Below are 20330 nucleotides of genomic sequence, written 5' to 3'. Positions count from 1 at the left end.
TCTAGTTCATGCAAATAGGCAGTTTTTAAAAACTACCTAAAAAAAATATTTTTATTTTAATTATTTTAAAATAAGTATTCAATGTCTATTTTGCTGTTGCAGTTTTGGCATATTTTGAATAAACAATGACCCATTTGGGTCATGGCAAAATAAAAGTAAAAATGAAAGAAAAACACAGATCTGTAAAGCTGCTTTGTGACAACACCTATAAAACAGCTGGCCCAAGGATTTGCTGACATTTTTTAATATGACCCTTTTAGTGGTTGAGTTTGACACCCCTGGACTAATGAGTCTAAATATGTAATAAGTATTACATGGATCATGAGAATTAGAACATGTGGATACTTTGGAAGTATTACTTTGGACAAATATCCCTGCAGATTTTGAGTCTCCAAAGAGTAAAGGTAACTGTAAAAAAAAAAGTGTATATGTGAATATATAGCCCTAAATTAGTATACCAATTTTGTTATCACACCATTGAAATTATATTTATGCAAAATGGATATTTGACCAACAAATTAATTAACTTGTTGATTAGGTAAGCGCTACACATCTACATCTATATCTACATCTATACAGTGGTCAGTAGCGTGTGTATGTGTGTGTGTGTGTGTGTCTGTGTCTGTGTCTGTGTGTGTGTGTGTGCACATGGAGGGACATCTGGAAGGAGGGGTTTAAATTGCTAATTAGGGGTGCATGTGAGTGGACGTGTGTGCATTGGCCTAAATGTAAATAGGCCATCTGCAGAGTCCCTCATTTCAGTCATACAAGTCAGAGTAGCCGCTTCATTTGGAGTAGGTCAGCTGCAGGAATGGTAAGTATATATTCATTCTGTTTTTAAATAGTGAGAAAGAATATAAAGAGTTCCAAGAAGCTTTGTGTCTTTGTGAAGAGATCTGTGTATATTTTATTTTAAACACTGAATTGATTACTAGTATGTTGTTCTGCCCCATGATCTGACATGAGTTTATTGGAATGATCTATGGGCTGAATTATTTTAATTTTAAGTTACAGATTTATTAGAGTTATGACATGGCATCTCAACTGAGTCAAGGTATCTGTTTTCATAACCTCATTGAATGAACAATTTAGGTTTATTTTTAGGTTACTGTGTATGTTGATAAAATTGTATTTCAGTATTATACACAGTCAGAAAGCACCCTGCTTTTATATGCATATGTGCATACATGAAATCGGGGGACTGAATCTGTTCTAAATTTCAGTGAGTTGCTATCGTCCACACTCACTAGCCATTTTATTTAAAACACCTATGTATTTGGTATGCATCATCCACTTACACTGTTTAAAATTCAGTTAAATTAGAAAATTCGTGTCAGTTTTCTGCATGGTTTTGTTCAAATTCAAAAGATCAAATATTAAAAAAAAAAACAAAGCATGTTTTAGTACTGCGTCTTAGATTATGTCAACAAAACAGTTTGAGCTTGAGCTTACTCAATTTGAACTTACTCAAAACAAAAACAAAGTAGAAAAAATACCCCTTTTTTCTGAGTAAGCTCAACTTACTGTATTTTGTAGTTCTAACTTACATGCAGTACTAAACATGTAAGTTAAGAGAATTTTTGACTAAACTAATTTGAGAAAATTATGAAAAGCAATGCAGAAGGCTGACTTAAAATTTTAGGTTGAGCTGACTTTAATTTTTTATTATGTAGGTATACAATTAGAGACTATAGCTTATCTTTTTCCATGCACATTTATTTGTTATCCTATATGCTAAGTGGACCTGATGGGCAATGGCCATTGAAGGCAGATACAATGTAGTGTACCTAATATACTGGCAACTCAGTGCACACACAAACATTGAGTAATAATATTGTACTTTCACTATCCCCAATGTTCTTTGTTCTAACAGTACGGCTTCATTAACACGTGCTTGAGGACTCTAGTGGTTGAGAAGTTTGGAGAAGAGACATGGGAAGAGCTAAGGTCAGCAACTAAACATTCGGTGGAGGGGTGCAGTACATGCTTTAGAGTGATTTGCTCTTCTTTCTGTGACCAAAGTCATATTTTCTCAGGTTATTGGCAGAGGTCCAAGACAACTTTATGACCTATGAAATTTATGATGATGTCATCACTCTTCGCCTGGTGCAAGAGGCTTGCAAAATGCTGGGTGAGCCTTAATTCACACAAACAATTTTTGATCGTGCATCTAAATCACCTAGCCTTCTGTCTTTTAAATATTCAGGAGCAAGGTCAAGATACAGGATGTGTAGTGGATGTTTTGTGTCCTCTGACATGATTAACCTCTTTGCTCTTGTGCTTTTCAAACTTAGTTAAAGCGTATGCTCTTTTTCCAACTCCCATTCATCATCTCTCCGGTCGCAGGTTCACAAACATCATCTATTTCATCTGTTTGTACTGAGGTGCGCTGAAGTGTTCTTTGCCATTCCTCAATGGTCCCAGGGTCAAATGCAGAGTCGATAAACTAAAGCAGGAACTAAAAACAAGAGAAAGAAAGCAGAGAAAGAGTGCCAGTGAAAAGCTTTCGGGCTGTTTGTGGGCAGTGTCTCTGTATGCGACGGCCTTGGGGAATGGTTGTGTGCTGATCAGAGAGCGAGTGAGATCTGTGTGTAGGTGTTAACAATGTCCCCGCTGAAGGCTGCCCATTGAGAGCAGTGTGTCACGGAGGATGCTGTTCCAAGTGCAGATCCCTGTGAAAGAGCACAGACAAGGACAGGTGCGAACCAATGAACAGGTTGCACACCTGGGCTCCAGTGAATCACTGCTAGGCCTGAGGGACCCAGCAGAAACTGTTGCAGCATGGGAAGAAGTTTAGGTACCAGGCAGGGATGTATTGGAGGGTAAATGCACCATTTACATACTTTTTAAAATTTAGCATTTTTGTCCACCTTTTTAAGAGGTTACAAACTTATTGGACTTTCTAAAAAATGTGATTTTGACATATCTTGTGTTCAGTGATCATGGCTGCATATGGTTTCAGAGTTTTTCACTGTCTGCCCTCACCTCCTCCCCCCTCCTTTTCCTAGTTCCATTCACAAAATCTGTAAAGAGACAAAGAGACCATTGTATTATGTTATATGGATCATTCTACCATATTGTTTCAAAGTTAGAGTTAAAACATTTCTGACTTTCACTTTAGACTAAGATCTCTTTGTTACCTACTACATTCTTAGGATTTTTAGAATACTTACACTTTTAATAAAATAAATAAAAAAATTGAACTATTTTAAAATCAACACACAGCATGTAGCAAATATTCACTAACAGTCTCCTTAGTAGTGGACATGTTTCTAAGTGACAAGCTAGCATCGGTGTTCTACTTGACTCATGGGAATTGTGGGAGCAGCAGTCGACTGAAGCAGGCCATGAGAGAGAAAGAAAGAAAAACAGGTTTTGGAACTTTATTTAAATGATAAGTGAATTTTTCATAAAATGTACCAACAGAAGACTTATATGAAAAAAAACTGTCAACTAGTAACAGTAAGGAACAATGTGAATTAAATAAGAAAACTTTTTGCCTTATTTCTATCTGTATTCTAAATGTATTTTGAGCAAGTAGCACATTACAGATTACATTTGTGACAGTGTATTCAGTATTCAGTGTATTCATCACTGCTTTTTAAAAGTATTTATACTTTAAAAAAGTATTTTTGCTACCGATACAATAATAATGCCTTTGAAACTTTCCAAAATATTTCGGTAGTGACAATTTTAGTTCACTTTGAGCATAACTCAAAAACACTAGCCAGTATGTGACTCACAATCACAGCTTTGAACAGTTGTACACACACACAAAATCACATTCTGTTCCATTAAAACACAAAAAGAAATGTACATAGTTGCAGTACCTATGTGTTTCAGTAGTGGCAATTCTTAAGGTTACACACTGATTTTAAGACTTTGGGCCACATTTACTTCAAAACATTGGGATCTAACTGCTCACCATGTGGCCATCAGGGACAGGGATGTAGTCTCACTTCCTGCTCTAAAATACAGGGGTCTGGCTAAAATAAGGCTTCGCCTATGGACTAAAACAAAACATAACAACATGGGGCATCATTTTTGTAGGAAGTAGATATTAAACTCATAAATCAAAATCTTTCAATTTCACTAAATACATGAGGAATTTTGTACATCATAACATATTTCTTGTAAATATCTAACGTCTGAATATTTATTTGTTTTTTACAATAGTTTTAAATAGTTTAATTTTGAACTAATTCAGTAGAATGATCCAAATATTTCACAAATTCAAACCTGCTAATGAGTGTTGCCTTTTATAACGGTGTGTAGTATCATGCCTCTAGAAGAATGTACAAAATACTGCAATGGTTTTCCTTAGTGAAAACACAGCATCACAAAAACGTAACACTCTGCAAGGAGCTCCGTGGTGCTTCCAGTATTCAGGTTGCAAAAAAAGGTACATCATTTAAAATTAAAAACGCACGCAGAGAATTGAAACATGGAATAATATGAACATAACTTGGTTTTAGTAGAGCAGGACACTTTCTCGCAATCCCTAAAAAGCATTCATCGACAATCCTCAACTCCATCCAGTGTTGAAAATGTACTGTTTAATAACTTATACAATTACCAGCTTTAGTGAGGTGGCCAGTGACACCCCACAACCCTACCACTATGCAGCTCCACTACAATAAGCACATACATAGAAAGATATAGGCTTAACAGGATGCACACAATTTTGGTGTCTGTCAGTGTTCATAACCAGTTATAGTCAGTGTTCTTGTTCAAAATCTTATCAAGTCATAATGTGTTAGAGCATATAAAAAGATATTATGACTCATAGATAGCATTTAAATTAAAACATTTGTTTTACATAAAGTACTAGCCTAAGCAACCAACCTGCAGTGCAGCTCACATGAAAAAAAATGATTATAGGGGTGAAAAGATATGATTGGTTAATGTTTCTAGTTGTTCATCATTCCACAGTTATGCAGATGAAGTTTAGGGTTTGCTACCTTTTCTTTTTTTTAGCACACTATCTCTGGAACTGGACTTGTTTACTGGGATTGTTGCTGAAAGCTGTGGAAATAGAACTTAATTGAAGAGGCACTGCATAATGTTTCCAGTTTAAAGTGCTGTGTTACAAAGTTGGAATTTGTTGTTGTAGATTTGAATGCTAACTATAGCATGCTGACTATAGATTGAATACACAACAACAACAAAAAAAAAACTACGCTCTGTGTATCACTAAAGAATGACCTGTCAAATATACAAAGTAAAAAGTCATTTTTAATTATTAATGCACTCTAACCATGAAGCTTTGACAGAGTTGTGGTCTACAACTTCTGATTAGGCTGAATGGTATTTTGCCAATGTTGTATAAAGTTTGTCCAATTTTTCAACAAGATTGTGGGTGGAACATAAATAGATTAATTGATCTATTATACTTAAACTGACTTGGATTGAATTCAACTGACAAACAAAAGTGAAGCTGAAAACTATATGTTCCCTTGTTTTTTGCCTTCTAGATGTCTCCTCCGAGGTGGTGTTGAAGCTTTTTGGAGAATACTTCTTCAGCTTCTGTAAAATGTCTGGCTATGACACAATGCTACGCACTCTTGGTGGAAACTTAGTGGAATTCATTGAAAACCTTGATGCCCTACATAGTTACCTGGCATTGTCTTATCAGGTCTGATACTTTTGCTCATGCCAATTTCAGTTATTATGTTCTCTTATGGCTTGTGTTTCCTCATTGACCTCTAGATTTAGTTATGTACACATTTTAAAGCCATTTAATCCATGTTAAATTCTTACAGTACCCTACAACCATCTGCAGTCTTTCTTAGGATCAATTTCTCTTTGTCTCAGAAGACGTGAAGCAAATTTCTGTATGAAAAATCACTGACTGTTGAGTTCTTTCTCCTAAACCACCATTAGGAAAAAATGAGAAAAGAGGAAACTAACATCAACATTTAATTGTAAGAATTTAATTGTTCCGGCTATACATAATAAAGCAGGAGTTCTCCTGCGGCACTTATGGAAAGATTTCTGAGATGTAGAAGAGAGCTATTTAAGGAAATCATTAGATTTTGCACTTTTCTTATGCAAATATTATTCAGCTAAGACTACACACTTAAAAATAAAGATGCCTGAAAGGGTTTTTTAAATGATGGCAGAAAAAAAGACTTCTAGTTCCATGAAGAACCTTTCAATGGATGGTTCTTTAGAGAATCATTTTTGTAAATGAGATGTGTGAGTGTGAGGAACATTTTTAAAGTTTAAAGCATCTCCACAAAATGTAAAGTTTCTAGCACTTAAAATGCCAAAAAAAAATCACTTTTACAAACATGGTTCTTTAGGAAACCTAAACTGTTTCTTCTGTGGCAATAAATTAAGAGTTAAGTCATCTGAGACAATATTTTAATCAAGGTGAGGGTTATTTCTCAGGAGCCAAATTCAGTAATAGGAGAAAATTGCAACACATTGATTTCAAGACTTAAAGCTGCACTATGTGAGACTTTTTGTTAAAATTGAAAGAAGTGGCATTACTGATTCAGGGAAAATACTGCACTGCTGCCACTCTTCAAAGCCTGAAATAGTCAGTTGAAAGGCAGAGGTGTCAGGTCAGATTCCGCAAGGGTTTTTCAGACCGCATCATATGTCTTTATGTATTAATGTCATGAATAGAGTCTCAAAAAGAAGGTCTGGGTCGATGCTTAAGGTTCAAATGCAAAATTAAATGTATACTGATGAAAATCCGATGACAATAGTAGATTATTCACTTACATCCTTGGAAGACATGTCCTTCACCAAGTTTAGACTGAGGCCTCGGAATACGCCTTCAGCACACTTGCAATCATCAGATTTCTCTGCTTGGGGAAGTGGTCCCAAAGCACAACTGATGTAGTTCTGCACTTTACAGGCAATTACACATTTCCAGAATGTATGTAGTGTAGATTTAACTATGTATAGGAGAATTAAATAAGATTAAGATGAGAGTTTATTTAGAATATTTGGTGTAATGTACAGGGTGTATTATTTGTACCAAATCACCAGATGGGTGAATGATCTGATACATGTTACATACAAAAGATCATGTGGCCAAAAGATCTTTATGATTTTGTAACACTGGTTTCAAAATACAGCCACATTGTACATTTCAAGCAGTACTTTCTTGGTGTTATAGGTAATATTACCTTTATACAACTGTGTAACTCACAACTTGAATGGAAGAAAAGGCTTAGAATGCTGGTTTAATTTTTTTCTGTCACCTGGTATGTGTTTTGCCTCAGGAGATGAATGCACCCTCTTTCCGTGTGGAGCGAACAAATGATGGCAGGACGCTGCTCCACTACTATTCTGACAGGAAAGGTCTCCACCATATAGTGCCTGGTACAAAACACACACTCACACACACACACACACACATGTTTTTGAGATATCTGCTCTGACCTTGAGATAAAACAACTTTAGAGACTAATTCCAATAACTGAAAAAGACATTCTTCCTCTCTGGACCTGTTCTTCCTCTTTGGTCTTGTTTCCATGACTACATGGCAGGCATAATTGAAGCAGTGGCAAAGGATTTCTTTGGCAGCAAAGTGACCATGACCATCCTGGAGCAGCCGGAGGAGGAGGAACGCACAGGGAAGAAAGAGCATGTGATCTTTCTCATGACACAGACAAACGAAGGGGCCAAGGCAGAAACCCACCCAAATGAAGAGAATGGGGCAGAACAGAAAGACATTGCGAGAAAGGTCATGTCGGGTAGGTCCACCTGCCACAGTACCATCAGATTCATCATTAGGCCTGGTTTCTGTTTCCACTTTAACTTTGTTACATACCGCAAATGTGACCAGTTCATATACATTGTACAGCCATTTAAACAATGCTAGAATCTGCAAGTCTCTCTGTGGCCTGAAAGTCAGAGTTTGTGTGCAGTTGCAAAAAGACTTAAACCTCATAGGTTGTATTTTGTTGATTAAGCTGGTATGACTTACAAACCTCTGGGAATACTGTATGTGTCAAACTTTAAAGCATTTTGATTTATTTCTATGTGACTAATAATACATGCATTTACAACACTACTATTTTGGAGATACATATTTCTGTGGACAGCAATAATATATACTTTTCTTTCCATTTCAGACCGAATTCCGCACTCGTTCTGCCCCAGCTATCCAAAGAGACTGTGGATTGAGGAGAAAGCCTTCTGCAATGCTTTCCCCTTTCATATCGTCTTTGACCAAGATGTAAGACTTCTTTAGAAAACATCTGCTAGAGCAAAGAATGGGGTCGATTTACAGTGTGATCAACTTCATATTGAACTTTTTTTAATGACATGCAAAATGATGCAAAAACTACCAGTATTTTGATTTTTCATGTGACAGCAAACACAACTACAACTTATTTGGCATCACACATTGTTCTATAAACTTGTCTCAGTGAAAATAAAGTTTATACAGTATAATATTTCACACAGAGATCAAAGTATTTATACTTTATGATTGGAATCAGGAATAAGAAACACCAGAATAAAACCTTTGGGAAAAAAGAACATTGAAGTGAAATAAACAAAGTGTAAACTTGATTAGATACAACAGAAGGTTTTAACAATTTACAGAGTTTAACAATTTACAAATCTACTAATCAATATACTCTTATATGTCATTTTGTAATACATAGCATATCACTTTTTTTTTAAACATTGCAATATAATCAGATTCTGGCTCAAGGGTCATGATAACATCGTATCATCCATATTATTTACATCTGTCTGTATTTCTGCAGCTCATAGTAAAGCAGACTGGCGTGAATATCCAGAAGTTTGTGCCAGGCCTGCAGAGGACAGGGATCCGTCTGGATGAATACTTCATCGTGGTCCATCCTGAGGTCACCCTCAACATTCACAGCATCAAGAAGTTCATCAACAGCCAGTTCGTGCTGAAGACTAAGAGAGAAATGCTTCCTCAGAGCTTTCAAAATCAGTCCATGCTCAAACTACGAGGTATTATTGGCCATATGTGTAAAATATTTTGAATGCATTAGGTGCTCTTTATTAATAGTCATAAAGCTGATGAATTATGGGACATTTAAGATATGTTAGAGCAGGGAAAATGCTAAAACCTGTGTTGCAATGGCCAACAAATTTAGTTGGAATTTAGCATTCACTACTTTAGTGAATATAGATACACTATATATCCCAAAATATCCAGACACCATTTCCAATTAGTGAATTCCGTTACTTTAAGCAGCCCCCATTCCTGCCTCAGGTGTTCCACAGAGTTTAGTCAGAGTGGCGTTTGTGATCCAGAACTCATCATCCAACATCAGTGCCTGACTTCACTAATACTCTTGTGGCTGAATGCAATGAAATCCAGACAGTAATGTTCCAGTGTCTAGTTAAAGCCTTCCAAGAAGAGCAGAGAGCAGCCAAGAAGTGGACAAAGTCTCAATTAATACCCTTGCTGTCTGAAGAAATGTTGCATAAGCAGCTGTCTACTAACAATTGGACATGTAGTGTAGATGGATGAATTTATGTATGTGTGCAGCAGTATCAGAAAAAATGCAGAAACATCAGTGCACAAACAAGAAATGAAGCGCAGAACACAACGTCAGTGCATATTCAGTGGTATGTGTGGAGTATTGTGGGTGAATGTGAAACAATCAGTAGTATGTGTGATAAACTTTATTGTTTGTATGGGTGTGATTTGACAGTCTTTGTTTACTGCAGGAAGCAATACTTAAATTTGTCCTAGATTTGTTTGCTGACAGTCCTAAATAGGGCTTTTGCAGTGAAGAGTTAAGTTTGTGTTTATGACACAAACAATTTTGTGTGTGTTGCAGGTCAGATGGTGTGGATGGAGTCTCTGTGCTGCATGGTGTATCTGTGCTCTCCTAAGCTGCGTAGTCTGCAGGAGTTGGAGGAGCGAGGGCTGCACCTGGCTGATATCGCCCAACATGACACCACACGTGACCTCATCCTGCTTAATCAGCAGAGACTGGCCGAGATCGAGCTGTCCAACCAGCTTGAGCGCAAGAAGGAGGAGCTGCGCATCCTCTCACGCAACCTGGAGGTGGAGAAGAAGAAGACAGAGACGTTGCTGTATGCTATGTTGCCACGGCATGTCGCTAACCAGTTAAAAGAGGGCAAGAAGGTTGATGCAGGTAAAGTAATGAATGGACTGAGAGATCAGCAATACTAGACTCAACAAAGATGCACTTTACCAGTCTTTATGATGTCAGTTAACTGGTGATATCACACACTTTATAGGACACCTATCCTACACTGTTCTTGATTTTTTTTTCCTGAGGTCCACTGATAATGTTCTTGTGGCTTTATGCATAGAAATCAACCGTAGGTTATTTTTGCATGACCATTCCAACCTCTCTTTATTCCTTAGAAATAAACGGGCTGTTTTTGTTGCCATGCCTTTAAGACTGATAAATGTCTCTGATTGGTTGCCCTGTGTTATCATTTAAAAAAGCAGTCTGGGCTGAAACACTCCTTATAACTTCAGTGTAATTAGGAGGCGCAAAACTTCTATAGGCTGAATAGTTGATGTATGTAAATGCATAAGTATTCCTGACTTCACAAAAACAATAAGATTAGAACAGCCTGTTTTAGCAGCTTGGTTTTCAGTTGTGGATTGTGTGGAATGAAAAATGAAGGTAAGAATCCACGCTTTATCAGTGTTTATATACTGTATTAAACTATTTTATTTCAGCTAGAAAATGTTGTTTTCTTTTTAAATGAGCCCTTTAAAAGTTATAATAGTGTTAGTTACATAAAATTGTTGACTTTACTTATTTGCTCGATAAAACACTAACATTACAATACAAATTGGTAACAAATACAAGTCATGTTACGTCTGTGTGTTAACCATTTTAAACCTCTCCTTGAGGAAACCCATTATTTGCTACTAACCAGTACTAGTACTGATTGTTTGGCCAATCAGTACTTCATCAAGTTATGCCTGATTAAGCAATCATGTCTGCTTCTGGTGGAATTTAACAAGTACACAAAATGGCTGGAGCTGCATTGAGGACAAGAGGAAACCAAATCCACTAACTTGCTCACCAGATATCAATAATTTTTCAAAATAAGATTTTTTTTTTTACTTTTTTATTGTATTAAAGTTAATTTCTTGAATATTTGAATACAATACACTTACTGCTCAGATAAATAGTTCTGCATCATACTGTATGTAAAACATTTAGAGATTGTTTTGCAGGCTGTTTGAAGAAGTCTGCAGGAGGTTTGAACAGTGGTTACAGTAAAACCAAATAAAAGAAGAAAAAAGAGGAAAAAGAAGATTTTAATTTAAAAGAATTAAAACCTGCAATAAATGTAAAATGGGTCCCAAAAGTTGGAATATCTTTAGTATATTCCCCTTTTGCTTTAATTACAGCATGCACTCGAAAGGCCTTAACATGGTCAATGTCACAAATATTCTTAAATTTGCATATGACCTAGAAATAGTGCAAAGGCGTAATTAAAATTAAAAGTTTAATTATCATAACTTTAAACTCTTCAAAATTCTAAAACTTGTTTATTTGCAAGATTAAATGAAATTATTCCCAGATTTTCAATGTGGTTTTAGACTTTTGGCTGTATCCCAAACATAACCTGAAATACCACAGCTAAACTACTGTTCAGCCCAAATCAATTAAGTGTCATACTCTGTATGTTCAAGTAATTCATTATTTGTATTTGCTTTCTTTGTGATATTATTTCCTCTCAGGAGAGTTCAAAGTGTGCACCATTCTCTTCAGCGATGTGGTCACCTTCACGAACATCTGTGCAGCCTGTGAGCCCATTCAGATAGTCCACATGCTCAACTCCATGTACTCAAAGTTCGACCGCCTCACAAATGTCCATGATGTCTACAAGGTCAGAAAAAAACAAGAAATCATTATGTTTCTACTTCAAGGTTTACAAAGCATATCTAAGTAATTGTACGTGGTTTCAGTACATCTAAAAGGATCCCCAAGGTCAAACAAATCAAGTGAAATAGCTTGATTATAAAGTTTTCAAAACAGCCATTTTTGTCTGGTAGTGCACAATTGCTATTTATGTAATGGCCATTACAAGCAAGTCATACACGATTTGATTAGTCATTTAGTCTGCCATGAAAATACTAACTGAAAAGATTTGATGCAGTGTTTTCCCTGAAATCACATGACTGTGTCCTCACTGCAGGTGGAGACGATTGGCGATGCCTATATGGTTGTTGGCGGTGTGCCCATCCCCAAGGACACCCACGCTGAGCGCGTGGCAAACTTTGCCTTGGGCATGAGGATTGCAGCCAGGGAGGTGACCAACCCTATCACAGGGCAGCCAATACAGGTGCCAGTTCTTATCTCTGTTTAACTGTGGTGGTGAGTTCAAGGGGATTGCTGGTGTTGTGTGTCTGAGCATGTTCTTGTAGAAATAATGTGATTTCATTGAAAGTGTATTTGTGATGATATATTATCACTATCATGATAAAGTACAGCACATTGGGATTTTCTGGGTATGTAGTAAAATGAACCAAGTGCAATAAATACTGGAGAACATATATCCTAAAACTAACATGCCAAAACATTTATTAAACACGTTACAAAATACATTTCACTCATTTTTTTTTACCTTGGAGAACCTTTTAGATGTATTGAAACTGCATACAATCACTTAAATGTATTTCATAGAAATATAATGATTTCTTCATTTTTTTTATTAATTTTATTACAACTGTCTATTTGAAGATAAATGTAGATACTTTATGGTTTCTGCTCAGCTCTCTAATGTAGACATCTTCCATCCTCAAGAAAACTGTAAGACATAAGTCACACACTACATGTGATGATAGATCATTTCTTTGTGCCTCTTGACATGTTAGTTCTTTAATCAGCATTTTATTCCTTCTAACAAAACTCTCCACAGGGATTAGCAACAACATTGGTACCAGGCATGACATTAGCACCCATTTCTGTAGCATGTGCAACACTGTTGCAATACATTGCTAAGTTAGCTTTATTACTTCTCATCTGACATATGCAAATAAAAGCTTTTATTTTTTTTAATATAAAGATAAAGGCCAAAGATTTTAAGCTCCAATTTACAGTTTTATTAACTTGAAAATCATCTCTCACTGTGTACAGATCTTGCTGTATTTTTCATTCTCTACGGGGGGCAAGGTTACCAGGTCCAGCAAAAGTCTCCAGCCCAAAGTTTGATATTGAAAAATATCGATAATAGAAACTGTTATATCACAATTATAACATATAACATTGACCAACTGTATGTATCGTAATAAAGACATAAACTGGCAATATACTTAAAACAACAAAAGAACTGAACAAAACGGAGCTACTGCCAAGCATGCTGTTGAAAGAGTACTTAAAAAAAACTCAGTGTACATCTCAACACTGTTAGCAGCCTGCTTTGTGCAGTGGACCAGCTGCAGTCAGAGGGAGGTTATCAAGCAGCGCACTGAATTAACTCAAACCACTGTATTATTTTGGCACTGTATTATTTTTGAAGTATACTGCAGCCTACTGCAGACCAGTTATAGAGAGCTTGTAAACAACAACCATTGTACTGCACAAACTGCAGCCCATTATTTCATTTTCATAGACTGTTGATGATCCATTCCAGCTTTTTCACAACACTCAGAAAACCTAAATATTGTCATGCATACTGCAAATCATTAAAATGACTGTAAGTACTGTAATGTTATATTGTTGCCATATCATGCATCCCTAATATGTGTATTCCAGATCAGAGTAGGTCTACATACAGGTCCTGTGCTGGCTGGTGTAGTGGGTGAAAAAATGCCCCGATACTGCCTGTTTGGAGACACAGTCAACACAGCCTCTCGAATGGAGAGTCATGGAGTTCCTGACCATATACACCTGAGCCCTTTTACCTACAGGTACCATACATACTAAATCAGTACACATACACATCTGAATATTCTTTTTCAAAAACGTCCCTTAGAACTACTATTGGACTACTATTGACCCCATGCCTGTAGGTGTGAGAAAAACACATATTTTTATTGTGGAGTTTGAGAATAAAACAGGCTCTCCCGCCGGTTGTCCTGATAAACTCACACGCACTCCATACATATCAGTCCCTTTGCTTACTGGTTCTCATCTGACATTTTATGTAAACTGCAGAGCCTGATTCTGGCACATACCTGAGTATATTAAAATTCAGTGTTCATTTAAGAATTTTCCCCTTGTTATGTAGACAACACAGTTCTCAAGTCACGCAATGGTATCTTTATCAGGTGTGTGTAGCATCCCTCTGGCACTTTTTTTGTGGAGTTTGTGGAAAGGGTGAGGGAGTTTCAATATAAAACACAATTAGCGTCCATGATAAAGTTTATTGCTTTCACATCTTCGCATGCACACTGTGGGCTTAAGCTGCTACTCAAAATCTGAAGACTTGGTCTTGGCAAATATAGAACTGCCTGTGAGTATGGGCCATTCTCATACCTGGCAGACTGAGCACAGATACTTGTTGAGTGGGGTCTGATATGATAAATGGTACTGTGCAAAAGTTAGAGATTGCCCTTCATTTATTTTATTTCCAGTCAAAACAGCCATTAGGTACAAGTTATTTATTTTTTAGGAAATGTTAATGAGAACTTTAAATTTAAGATAATCTATGTCCATGAGGATAAGGGGAAAGTCAAAAGGAAATAAGCGAGAAAACAGGAGTTTCCAAAACTGCAGATCAAAAAAATATTAAAAGGTAAAGAGAAAATGTCACCACAGATTAACTTTCAAAGAAGCATTCGCAAATTAAACAAAGAAACTACTAGTGTTCTCATAACAAGAGACTGACCACACCAGAGCCCACACTTCTACATCATTGAATCTGTTTCTAAGACTGAACTTTAGAGGTGTGGAAAAAATATTCCTACAGATTTCTTTGAAAAAAAAAACCCTTTTTCCTGATGCTGAAAAATGAATAACTTGTACTTAATGTCTGGTTTGATTGGAAATTAAATAAATGAAGTGTGGTTTCCTTTGCATAGTACTGTTTTATTTATAGATAACCACTGACTCCTTATTCAGCTGTTGCTTTGTCTCATGCAGAGGGTTCCTCCAGATTGGCCTTCTTGATGTTTTGCATATGGCTGTTAAACTGGAGATGACAACAGCATAGATTTTTAGGTGTGTACGGATGCTGGTGGAGCAAGTCCATTCACAATTAGGCCATGCTCTTTGCATGTGAAGTATTGATATTTACCATTGCAGGAAGCCAGTGTAGGGATGTGGAGTGCAAGGTTCTAGTTATTCTAGTCATCCCTGAATTTGCCCTTAGCATATATACTTTTCAGGTTCTATTAGAAGATTAATGCCTAATCTAGCTACTCTAACTCCATGCGTCTTTTTTGCGTTTTGAGGTAGAAAATGACAGAGCCACTGTCTGCTGGGCTTGGCTTTGGGTATTTACGATACTGTTCCGAAGGTCATTGTGTAAAGTTTGCACCAAGGTATTAAGGTTAAAGATGCTTGGGTGGCCAGTACATAGAGGAATTTTCTAGATTCTATTTGTTTCAGGTTGAAAAAGTAGATGTAAGATATAGCATTTTGTGGAATGTCATTGCTCTGCTTCTTCCATCGATCATTTCTTCTTGAATTGTCCATGGTGTACTCTGAATCTGTTCATAAGCAGAGTTCCAGTGAAGTCCTTTAGACTTTCCTTATAGCAGAAACCTGTGCCACAGTTTGTCATAAAATTAAGAAATACAATGCATATAACCAGTACTTGTTTACACATCCTCACAAAAACAACTTTAGAAGCTATGCACTGAAGAACAAGATGTTCAAAGACTTCCAACAGAACAAAAAGAAGTGAGAGTGGATGATGACTTGTTGTGAGTTTGGTAGCCTGTAAGTTTTGTTGTCTGCTGCTTAGAAGGTACAGAAGAAAGTACAATATTTTTCCTCCACTGAGGTGTTTCTCAGACTCCACTACACTTTGTCTACTATACTTTGGCCTTCTGAAAGATCCATGAGTTGATGATTGCTGGTAGGTGCATACATACCTACATGACCTAATATTAAGTAGAATGTAATCTGCAACATAAAAGCATTTTGTTCTGCACTCCATAGGGCCCTCAAGGATAAAATGTTTGACATTTGTGAACGGGGGGAGATCCAGGTGAAAGGCAAAGGCCTGATGACCACCTACTTCCTGCTCCAGAACCTCCAGCTGTCAGAGGAGCAGATCATGGGCAAAGGGAAGGAGGAGACGTGTGTGTACCAAGATGATCAGCAGAAGGAGGCACAAAGCCTAGAGAGTAGGGAGTTTTTTTATTTTTTTTTTGGTATAATCTTACTTTTAACATAATCTAAAATCGAAATGTATCTATGAACTGAGGCAAGTCAGTTATCATATTACACCACTTCATTCTTTTGTTTGTTGTAATGCTGCACAAGCACAGAAAGACACTCGCGGATCTTAAAAAGGAAGTGGTTTAATAAGAGACAGTAAGATGGTCAGACAGTTTCAGGGCAAATCCAAAATCAGAATCCAAAAGCCTTGCAAAAAGTCAAAAAGCCAGAAGATACAAAATGCACAAGCGACCAGAGCAAAAGGGCAAACACAAAAACGCAATATCCAAAAAACAGGTAAAGGGTCCAATACACAAGTCAGAAAACCCGCTCAGTAGTCCAGTGAAGGGCAATACCTCACAATGAGGAGAACAAACCAGAAACTATTTAAAGCCTGGGACAAACAAACACAGGTGAATTGCATTAATACTCAGGTGACTGAGAATGAGGAAGCTGTGTGTGATTGGTGGAAGGAGTGACATCATCAGGATTGGAATCATGGGAATTGGAATCCTGTAGAGTATTAGGCAAGGGAGGAGAACCCGGAAGCATGACATCTGTATTGCTAGTGTTGCTATTAAGATGTCACAGCTCCCACAATCCTATGATAGTTTACCAACGCTCACAAGTTTAATGGTTAAACTCAAATCAGTGCAAAATCAAATCAGACAATAATAAAGAAATCAGTCAAATAAAGGTAATTTTTGTCCAATACCATAATAAGTATTATTATCGTAAACCATAAAATCACATGGATTTAACTTTTTTTGCACCGATCAACAGAAAAAGTTGAAAGATCTCTGCAAACTGATTTAAATTAATTACAAATATAAAACACAAAGTACCTGACTGCATAAGTATGCATATGACCCTAAATCATCCACTTGGTATTAAAAGTCACATTATTAGTTAAACGGAGATCACCTGTTTACAGCCAAGGGTATTCCAATTAATTGTGAAACAACTGTATCTCATGTCAAACTTCTGGTGAGTCAGTATCGTGGCATAACCTGCATCATGAAGGAAAAATAACACTCCAGGGAGCTCAGTAAGAAGGTGATTGGAATGCACAAGTCAGGGGATGGATACAAGAACATTTCCAAGTCAATGAATTTTCCTAGTAGTACAGTTAAGTCAGACATTAAGAAATGGAAAGAGTATTGCACATCTGTAAATCTGCCAAGAACAAGCTGTCCAGAACAGTTTGATAGAAGGCATGTGGAATGCTCTAATGTCAGCTGAAGAAACGTTCTTTATAAATCTAGCTATTTGGCCATCAGACTAAATGTTGTTTACATATCATCATAAACACACCATCCCCACTGTGAAGCATGGTTCTGGCTGCATCATATTATGGGGATGCTTCTCTGCAGTGGGTCCTGGAAGGCTTATGAGGGTGGAATGAATGCAGCAAAATATAGAGAAATCCTGGAGGAAAACCACTTGAAGTCTATAAAGAAACCTGAGTCAGACACCAGATATCAGTGCAATAAATGTGGCTGAAAATAATATCAGTGCAATAATATGTGGCTGAAAAAGCTGTTGCATATTAAATACTACGTTAATGGTGTTGAATACTTATGCTGTATGTATTTTATATTTGTAATTATTTTAGATCACTTTGCAGAGATCTGTTTTCATTCTGACATGAAAGGGTCAGTTTCTGTTCATCAATGTAAAAAATCCACTGTGATTCAGTGTTTTAATAAACATGAAAACTTGCAAAGAAGTGAATTATTTTATAGACACTGTAGATCTGGATTTTTTACACTGATAGGCTAGTGAAAGGTCTTTGGCCCACTTTAAAATAAGGCTGAATGATTTGGGGAAAAAATCAACAATAATAATAAGCCCATTGTGAAAAAAATCACAATGGACTTATTGTGAATTTTGTGAGCAATATTGTGACTGCATTGTTTTTGAATTGTGAATTTTTTGCATGAATTCAGGTCCTTGTTGGCCAAGAAGACCAGCATTTTGTATGGTTTGAGGTTTTAACACTGAATGTAGTATGTCAGGCTGTACAAAACACATGAGTGTTTGGTTTCTTGTGATTGGTCTAACTCGTCTACTGGTGATTCACACGTTAAATTTTTGAGCACAATCATGAAGGCCGTAATATAAACTGCAACTTTTGCGATTTGAAGATTGCATTGTTTCGTTTTTGCACTTTTTTGAAATGAAAACAATTAATCTTTCAGCCTTACCGAACCTGTCTGTTCCATGTTCTATTATTTAAATAATAGTGATTGATAAAAGTAACCACACATTAATGTGGTTAATAATGCATAACTGATGCAAATTCTCTTCTTCCTTAGATAAGATAACAGCAGAGCAGAAGAATGTTAGTGGGAAAGAAGAAAGGAAATCTGTCAAAGAGCAAAGCAGGAGCTCATCTGCCCACTTCTCTGTTGATGACCCTTCACCTCAACCCTCTGCTGATGTCACTCCTAATATCTCAGTAGTTCAGTACCACTTACCAGATTACTCTGAACCCCTGGACAATGGCCTTCCTGCAGAAAACATCAACATCAACTCCCGTCTGTGCACTCTGCTTTAGAAAACACATGACTCAGAACGGTCAGATTCCACAACCTTCTTGCAGTTCTTTTTAACCTCACAGTCAGAAGTTTTAGAAATGGCCACAACAAAGGTCTCATTTGCAAAAGATGTCAGGCTGGCCCACAGCAGGGCTTCATGTGTATCCTTTTTTTTCTTTCTACGTGTATTTTAGTTGTATGTTTCTGCAATCTGAGGATTATGATTCATCTGGAGATAAATGATTTGTGTTATGTTTATACCGTAGCCGTTCAACTTGGAAAGCTAAAAACCTTATGGACAAACTCTATGATGATGCAATATTATACTTCTTTGACAAAAGTGATGATCAAGTAAATGGTTTAGGCCTTAAACCTGGGAGCTGGAAATACATTACATAGAGTCTGCAAGTGCAGTGGTCCACCAAGATAACAGACTTGAAACAATGTTTATAGTTGTTGGGCAAAACCATTAAATCAGCATAGATCTGATGTTCACTTTGTATTGATCTTCCTTGTTATTTTGGCCATTGATTCAGCACTGGAAAATCAACCATACTGAACACTGTTCCAATGTTGATTCAACCTCCAATCTTCTGTATGCAGCGTGATTGTGTTACCTTCTGCTCAAATTCTAGCAACTTATGGTGCTGACAAAAGTTGGTATAATCTGTGCTTGACAACACAAGCTTTTTTAGGTGTAAAAGATGGTGTAAGTGGGTAAGGCAGAATATACAGTATATCTGAGGTTCAATCCCAACTAGGCAGCACTGCCATGAAGGAATGAAAGTCCTTGGTTGGGGCTCCAAATGCTGCACTTACTTACCACTTTAGGTTTCTTTGGATTAGTGTCTTAAAATGTGTCGTATTTTGTAAATAGTGAACTGAATTTACTGTTTTCAACACTGAATCAATACTCCACAGTCATAGAGTGAATACTGATTCAAAATTAAATCAACACCAATACTGACATTAGAGCAACAGCTGTTCAGCTATCAACAACTACTGTTGAATCAATGTTCAACATGACTGAGTTTCTAATGTGGAATCAACGGCAAATGCAATGAGCAAGATCAATCAGTCAATCAAATTCAACATCAAAGATCCATGTTGAAAGCTAGCTGTTTGGGTAAAGCATCCAGCAGAGCTACATTTGGCAGTCAGCAGGTACTAATCCCACAAAAACATGGGTTGCCAGTTTGGAATTGTTGAAACAGCCACTGTAGTGGCATCAGTTTTACTAACTGCATATGATTAGGCTACATATTACTTTGCTTAAGAGGTGCATGCATCTGTATTTCCAGCAGCAGAACATGCTCTGCCTGTTGCAATCCCTGATTATGCCTTTAAGAGACATCTCTGTTGTTGTACATAACTGTGTGGCCATTCTCATGCTGAGGCTCATGACTGACAACTTGGATAAACCAGCTCTGTGGACACTGGCTTGCCATCTGGGAGAGACACCCTCAGGCAGGCCCACAGCAGGACCCTGCGGCTATGCTTCATTTGCACC

The 20330-nt window shown here is 37.0% G+C and overlaps 1 protein-coding gene across 1 annotated transcript; it reads left to right on the top strand.

The window, feature by feature from the left end:
* Positions 1 to 1754: 1754 nt before the first annotated feature.
* On the top strand, positions 1755 to 18840 carry gucy1b2 (guanylate cyclase 1, soluble, beta 2). Its single transcript, XM_036563162.1, has 14 exons — positions 1755 to 1778; positions 1874 to 1947; positions 2037 to 2131; positions 5475 to 5635; positions 7239 to 7338; positions 7506 to 7763; positions 8094 to 8197; positions 8736 to 8952; positions 9792 to 10112; positions 11690 to 11838; positions 12148 to 12294; positions 13707 to 13861; positions 16059 to 16246; positions 18599 to 18840. Exons 1-14 carry the CDS (start codon positions 1755 to 1757, stop codon positions 18838 to 18840), a joined length of 2235 nt encoding a protein of 744 aa, XP_036419055.1.
* Positions 18841 to 20330: the final 1490 nt, after the last annotated feature.

The sequence above is a fragment of the Colossoma macropomum genome, unplaced genomic scaffold, assembly GCF_904425465.1.
Source record: "Colossoma macropomum unplaced genomic scaffold, Colossoma_macropomum, whole genome shotgun sequence".
Classification (NCBI taxonomy): domain Eukaryota; kingdom Metazoa; phylum Chordata; class Actinopteri; order Characiformes; family Serrasalmidae; genus Colossoma; species Colossoma macropomum.
The sequence above is the reverse complement of the archived record's forward strand: the minus strand, read 5'-3'. Positions and strand labels throughout refer to the sequence as shown.